Here is a 7326-nt window from a genome sequence, read left to right as displayed (position 1 = left end):
CTCTCTAGTCAAACTTTCTTTGTTTTTTTTTTATTTAGAAAAAAAAAAAAATCCACTACAATTTCAGTGTACAAAAGACTTACAAAACAGAAGCTTATTTACAAGAACAAAAGAAAAATCTTGACATAATGAAGAATTTGATATCTCAATAGTAGAGCTGCAGGGCAGGTTCGCATGCCTGCAAAGAGCACCATAACATTGAGAGGAAAACATACACTGACTTTACATACCAAGAGGGTGCTGTGGGGACACATCTGATTGTCACTGTTAGGAAAGGTTAGTATTGAAGTCCGGTCCAATGAACTGGAGCAGCAGTGGTACCCACCACCCCCATAGCCTGCTTCTCTCTCTCTCTCCACTGCACACTGGATAAACTGAGACAGGACATCTATGTTCATCGCAGCCAAAATAGTACCAATAATCCTATGAGAATCTCACACATTTTAATTTCATTTTAACGGCAGAAATGAATTTGATATAACAGCACAATGCCAGCTTAACACCAGGTACAAACATAGCTTAAATACTGGGGATCCTATTAAAAAAATAAAAAAACAAAAATAACAGTTAACATAGCTACAAGTTTGTTTGTTTTACTCCATTTAATTTACAGGAGCTGAAAAATGAGACCGCACAGCATGTGCATTGAAAAACTGTAACGGCCAATCTCCATGAACCAACCTTGTGTAGGGTGCTCCGACTTTACACAGCGCCTTCTGAAACTACACTGTGTGCTACTCAAGCACCCCTCATCAACACAACACAATCCACAGTGTGTTAGAATGTCACCAACTGACACACTGATGACTACAGCTTAACACACCAATTAACACATCACGATGACAGCCGAAAAGTGACCACAACTCCAGGGTTTTTAGGCTCCTGTGCTATCCAGAGGAGAAAAGGTTAAAGCTGGACATTTAAAACATCGCGGTTTGCCACGTTTGACTGCCTTCATCCTTCAATCCAGCCAATATGTACGGTGCTTGGCCATCCTATTGTAAATGTAATTCTTTGATATAGGAAGTCCCATGAGCTGCAACACTGCAATCTCGTTAAGGAGGTGGCTGTGTTGGTCTGGTGGTTAAATAAAGGGGCTTGTAACCGGCAGGACCCCCGGTTCAAATCCCAGCTCAGCCACTGACTCACTGTGTGACCCTGAGCAAGTCACTTAACCCCTGCAGCTGATGCACAGTTCACACGCCCCAGTCTCTGCAAGACATCTTGGATAAAAGCTTGTGCTAAATAAACAAATAATAATAGAATATGATCATTCACTTGGGAATGGTCATAAACAAGTGGGTTTCGCTGCCTGTAATAACCGTCCCCAGTGCGTTGCACTATTAAAAGACCCTTTGAATTTGTGTTGACGTATTTACAGCTGTGAGAGTGGTTTTACTCTCAAGTTCTAAAGGTACACTGCTGTCGTGGAGCCAAGGCTGCTAACCTCTCTGTTGTAAGAGGCAGTTAGGGGAGTATGAACTTCATGTCCTGCATGGCACCCTCTCCCAGGACCCGTGTTTTTTTTTTGTAATTAAAAATGAAAGGCTCACTCTGCCAGTAGGAGCTGTCCCTCGTTAGGGGGAATCTCATTAACCATCCCAGGAGGGGCTATGGTGTTTTTTTTTGTTTTGTATATATGCAAAGCCTCAGCCGATCACTAGCTCACATAAATTAGCCAGCACTCTCATTAAGTATTGCTTCAATTACATTGTATGAGAGAGATACACATACACACTCTCTCTCTCTCTCTCTCTCTCTCTTTTAAATATTCCTTTTTGTTTTTTACAGGGCAGTTTTATTCACTGAGGTGCTAAACTGTGCTGGTGAATGACAGGGTGTTGGACAGCATTCACAGTACTGTGCAGTCTTTTTTGGAGCCCAAGTGAAATGTAATATCTGTCAATATGATCTTCTAGCTCCCAGCCTAAGCTCAGAACAGATCTTTTACATGTGAAGCACTGGCTAAGCCCGTTGAACACCAAGTGGTCCACTGCCATGTCTAATCACTATATTGATAAAGGGTAAAGCACACAGATGTTTGAGAGGCCTCCATCACATACAGAACACTTACACACGCCTTCATGAACATTACACAGAATCTACTTTCCGTCTGAGCCAACAAGGAGAGGAGAGGGGAGGGGAGGGGAGGGGAGGGCGGGGTGTACAGATTTCTCTAAATCCTTGTTCATCACACTTTCAGCACCAGCGTTCTGAACTGCAAAGTCGAATTACCCATAACTTACATTGATGGGATTTTTAATATACAAACACATTATATATATTTCCAAACATATTAAAAATAAAAGGTCATGTGCAGCTAAACTGTCTGGACCGGAGGTTTGTTTTCCAAAAAGAAGAGTCTGTCCCACAGCAGTCCCTAAAACCACACAGGAGTCCTTTAGTTAGAACAGCGGGGAGTCACAGAAAGTACAAGGTCCTTGCAAAATCCGTTTTATCCAATCGGGGTCTGGAGAAAAAAAAAAAAAAAAAACACAGTATTTCAACATTTGATTTTAATACAATAAGACTTTTTTTTTTCATAGCAGTTTCACCCATTCCAGTTTTCACTACAGGTTGAGTAGCCACAGCGTACAGGCAAAAAAGCTTGGGCGTGGCTTATTTCAACTCACAGTAAAACCAGGACTGAATTAAACTGCTATGCAATTGGAGTCTTATTACCAGCGCTGAGTTTTTTTTTTTTTTTCTTTTTTTAGATTTATACTGCTTCCATATACTTCAGAAGAACCCGATAGACTAGTGCACATGACAACATGCACATTTAAATATTTCTAAAAAGAGAAATTATAAAAGCAAAAAATAATGTTTCAAAACATTACGCTACTGAAAAACTCTCTGGCAATTACAAGGTTATTTTGGTATAAGACATAATGGGATTGTCAGTGTATAGTGTACAGTACAAGCGTTTAAGTGCAGTTAAACAGTTCTAATATGTTTGTAAAACAGGCTGGCCAACACAATAGGGTAACTGAAGATCCTTACCGTCGGGGACGGGATGCCTGGCTATGCTGTCTTGCAACAAACACCTTCTGTAAGATAGCGTCTGACAGGCCTGGTATGACAGCACGCACCTGAAAGAGAACATGTTTCAAACACCAAGTGCCGTGCCTGCGTTTGATGTGGCAGCGCTTCTGAAGGGAAAGCCTCAGCAGCCGAGATGCCTGCCTGTGCCTTGGTTGTGCTGTTAGAGCAGCGACTGGCAGAGCTACAAGAAGAACATGACGTCCCGGCTCTGCGAAAGCAGGGATGCAGACTCGGTACCGAAAAAAAAAAAACAACAAGAAAAAGAAATCAAAACGAGGCAGAGAGCTGGCTTTGCAGTCTTGCGTTAAAATGTTCAGAATCAAAACGTTTAGATTTTCCCTCTGTCAGCTTGGGATCTGAACGTTCAAAATAAAACAGCGAGCTTTCCAGCTCTGCTTTTGAGGATACAAACTCGGGAACAGCCGAGGAAGTCCCTACGCCTGCAGGCTTTCATATTAACAGCAGCTGATATTCCCATCCTTAAATTAAATGTAATTTATACAATGCCTCCGAATGTGATTGGTTGAAAAATCCCACAGTGTTAATGCAATCATACTCGACAAAAAGGGAAGAGCAGACCAGCCTTACCCGGCATCATTAACCAACTAAAGAACAGCCTGTTCTCTTACTGAAGGGAATTAAGTGGAGCAGTGCGAGTTTACCTTAGCCACATGTGTCCATTGGAGCAGACTGCCTGCCTACGGTCTGTGAAAGGCAGGACCTCCTTACAGAGGCTGCAGTACTCTGGAAACGTCTGCTTATTCATCTTCTTGAAGATGTGACCAATCAGCACCTGGAGACAGAGGCACGGCAGGGACAATTACAGGGCAACAGGCCCCTCTTACTTGGGCAGTTACTCCAACTCTACACTCAAAGTACATTATCATCCTTTCAGACTGTGCATGCATTTTTGATGATTTCACCTTCAACTATGTAAAGTGTTAAATGTTAAGAAGTGCTGTCTTCTGGATTTTAGAATTACGATGAACTCAGGCTACATTTCTAAACCGAACAGCGTTCTGCAAAACCCTTGCAATTCTACCACACATAACAATGCTGACATTTAACACACAGCACAAAGCTGGCGAGTGCATTCTGGCATGTGAGTACAAGCCAGTAGTTTGAAGTATATTATCTGCAAGAAAATAAATGAACGAATGAATAAATAGAAAGCAAGGAGTTACTCCTCTCACCCTGGCGGCCCTGTCCTCGTAGGTGGGGTCACTCATGAGGAAGTCGCAGACTCCCCTGGTGGGGATGCTGGTGTTCTCCGTGATCCAGGTGTGCAGGTAGACCTCCCCCAGGACCCTCTTCATGTGCTCCCTTGTGAGGTGGGACTCCACGGCCTCGATCCAGGCAATGATCTCGCTCATCTGCTCCTCCGACACGCTGTCCTCCTGACACTGTCCTCCCATTCCCTCCGAGGTGGAGGCTGTGGGCTCCTCCCCCTCCTCTTCCTCATCCCCCCCCTCCTCCTCGCCTCCTCTCCTCGTCGACCTCGCCGAGCCCCCTTCCTTGATGAAGACCTTGGAGTCTTTGTGCGAGGGCTTCCAGCGGGCTTCGGAGGGGGCTTTCTGGAGGGACTGGTAGAGCACCCTGAAGAGGAACAGCTTGAACCTCCAGAGGTAGGTGGAGCCTGAGGTGTGCACCTTCTCGTCCAGCTCCTCCTGCAGCATGGGAGGGATGCGCTTGTCCCTCAGCACCTTCCAGCGCACCAGGTCCACCAGGTCAGCCTGCTTGAAGAGGTTCTGGATGCTGGACTCCAGCAACTCAGCAGCAGCCTCGTCGGGTGTCTTGAGGGTGACGAACTGGACCCGGTAGCTCCGACTGACCGGATGCAACCCGTTGGTCAGTCCCTCTGTGGTCACCAGGGCCAGATACGCCCCGTTGGGGCTGGTGGTGATGCCATACGCCCGCCGACCGGCCACACCGTCGGGCAAGCGGATGAGCTCCTGCTCAAACATCACCGCCAAGTCCGTGAAGATCGGCGTCAGCTTTTTGACGCTGCCGTCCGCCGAGGACGTGTATATGGCGCCCCCGTATCGGCTGGCGGTCATTGAGGTGATGGGCATGGAGTGCAGGCCCGTGACGTGAGAGTTATGGACGTTCAGGCCGGCTTTGGAGATGAGGAGGAGGCACCAGAAGAGGTAGGAGCCGCGGGCGGCCACCACCAGGCTGCAGCTGCACTTCTGGTAAGGGTGGTAGAGGGAGATGCACTTGATGTTGTGCACAGGGATCTGGTCTGTCTCCTGCCACAGCACCACGGGCTGTCGCAGGGTGAAGTAGCCCTTGACCGCTTTCAGGTTGACTGGCAGGATCTTGACAGGCCCCACCGAGCTGCCCACGATGAGCCCGCTCATCTTGCGCCCGCTGTGCTCGTACTCCCACCACGCCAGCACGCTGGGAGCCGAGACGCCAGACTGGATGGTGTTGCAGGACACGATGGAGTCTCTCCCGAGGAAAGGCAGCTGGAACTGCCAGACCGCCACGTCCCCATTCTCCAGCAGCACGGCCAGCAGCACTGTGCCCACGTCCTTGCACTCGTTGTTGGTCTGGACCTGCTGGGTGGTGCAGACGCTCGACCACTCCATCCGGACGGGGCACTGCATGCGGTGCCGCCGCTGGAACTCAGGCAGGTCCTCCAGCTCCCCGCAGGGAGCCTCGGCCCCCGGCAGCTGGTAGGATTTCTCCTCCAGCATCTCCCCGTACACCTCTGTCAGGTTCACCAGGGATGTCCACTGGAGGCGGTTCAGGTTGCCATGGATCGTCAGCCGGTTGTCCAGAGTCAAGGAAGCCAGGAGGCAGCGGCCGTTGCTGTCGCAGCCCAGCGGGGACCAGCTGGTATACTTGAATCCGCGCTGGGGCGTCAACGCTCCTCCCTCGGGGTTCAGCAGCCGGTCCAGCATGAAAGGCTGGCTGACCGTCGGGTCCTTAGAGTTGGCGAAAATCTCCTTGATCTCAGCCACCTTCTTTTCAGGGCCCACCTGCAAGAAAAACAATGCAGTTAGAGAAATTCTTACTAGGAACCAGGGGACTCACACCACCGTCACATTGGACTGCAAGCTCACAAACCACTTCTGAACCTCCAAAGGCATTATAATGGAGACCCCAGCAGCATCTGAAACGATGCTTTACTGTGAACAATGTTACTACAGCAATGTTACTACTACTAAGTTGTGGTTATCATTTCTCCCTTACATGCATTTCAATATCTCACACACAGTATTTAGTTCTATTGATTTCACACATGTAGTGGTGATGAGTACAGTGCTATCACAGTTCTAGTGCAGTAGTGTCCATGCATTCATGCATAGACAACATTCTGTTATATTATTAACAACTGCACACAAGGCAGACAGACAGATTAGATAGGCGCAGTGTACATATCAAATGAGCATTTCGTCCGAACCAATCAAATAAAACTAGGTAATGTTCTGTATTATTATTCGTGTTACAACTAGAAACTACAAAAAAAAGCATTTAAAAAAAGCACGAGAGGTTATTTTAATGATATCAGCTGCAGACTTCTATTACTGTAGCAAAACTATTTCACTTGAGCGATTGTAATTGGTTATCTCTACTGGAAACAGATGCTTGCGGCTTGGTCAGATGCGTAAGCTACTACCAATAAGTGTCTAGCAGGAATAAACACAATACGCTATTTTGTGTTGCTTGTTTTATTAGAATGCCGGAATGATAAAGACATTAGCATGCAGCACTCAAGCAAAACGCCTAGCAATGCAAGCGTGCACGATGTGCGCCAGGCTCCCCGTGTGCGAGCCATGCAGGGTGACAGCTTGTTTATCTGCACAACGCGCACGCTGAACCAGAGCCGGGGTGAACGGGACCTGCGCAGCGCTCTCCCGTTACTGCGGGGGAACCCTTACCCTGAGCACGCAGGTGCGCTCCGGGACCGGGATGGATGTCCTGTGGATCACCAGATCCTGCCCGTAGCCGTGCAGGTCGCAGACGATTTCCAACAGAGAGATGCTGCTGGTGCTGGAGGCCGAGAGCCGGTGGTCTTCTGACCACGACAGCGGTTCCAAGCCGCTCACGGGGCTCTGCAGTTTCACCTCGGGGTCCCGTTTGACTACAGACCCCGGCCCCCTCCACGGGTCCGGCTCGGGCTTGGCTGCTGCCTCTAGTTCGGGTTCCTCTTCGGTCGAAGCCCGCTCCGAGCTCGCCGCCGCCATCTTCCAGAGCAGAATCCAGAGCCGCGTCTCCAGGAAGTGACGGAGAAGGCGGGAGCGGTGACTCGGGCAACCGGAAAAAAACACGACG

General features: G+C 48.4%; 1 protein-coding gene across 1 annotated transcript; it reads right to left on the bottom strand.

Moving 5' to 3' along the window:
• Window positions 1-1161: 1161 nt before the first annotated feature.
• Window positions 1162-7283, bottom strand: gtf3c4 (general transcription factor IIIC, polypeptide 4). The gene is made up of 5 exons (XM_041242814.1): window positions 6933-7283; window positions 4239-6029; window positions 3708-3838; window positions 3004-3092; window positions 1162-2470 (listed from the first exon to the last, which is right to left on the bottom strand). Exons 1-5 carry the CDS (start codon window positions 7236-7238, stop codon window positions 2406-2408), a joined length of 2382 nt encoding a protein of 793 aa, XP_041098748.1. The 5' UTR covers window positions 7239-7283; the 3' UTR covers window positions 1162-2405.
• Between the last annotated feature and the right edge of the window lie 43 nt (window positions 7284-7326).

Source organism: Polyodon spathula, unplaced genomic scaffold, assembly GCF_017654505.1.
Source record: "Polyodon spathula isolate WHYD16114869_AA unplaced genomic scaffold, ASM1765450v1 scaffolds_1422, whole genome shotgun sequence".
Taxonomy (NCBI): Eukaryota; Metazoa; Chordata; class Actinopteri; order Acipenseriformes; family Polyodontidae; genus Polyodon; species Polyodon spathula.
The sequence above is the reverse complement of the archived record's forward strand: the minus strand, read 5'-3'. Positions and strand labels throughout refer to the sequence as shown.

Excerpts from the sequence above, each read along its gene's own strand:
- gtf3c4 (XM_041242814.1), bottom strand. The coding sequence starts at position 7,238 with ATGGCGGCGGCGAGCTCGGAGCGGGCTTCGACCGAAGAGGAACCCGAA. Across the intron at positions 6,030-6,932 it reads AGCGCACCTGCGTGCTCAGG|GTGGGCCCTGAAAAGAAGGT; the intron begins GTAAGGGTTCCC and ends TTTTTCTTGCAG. Across the intron at positions 3,093-3,707 it reads AATGGACACATGTGGCTAAG|GTGCGTGCTGTCATACCAGG; the intron begins GTAAACTCGCAC and ends GTTCTCTTTCAG.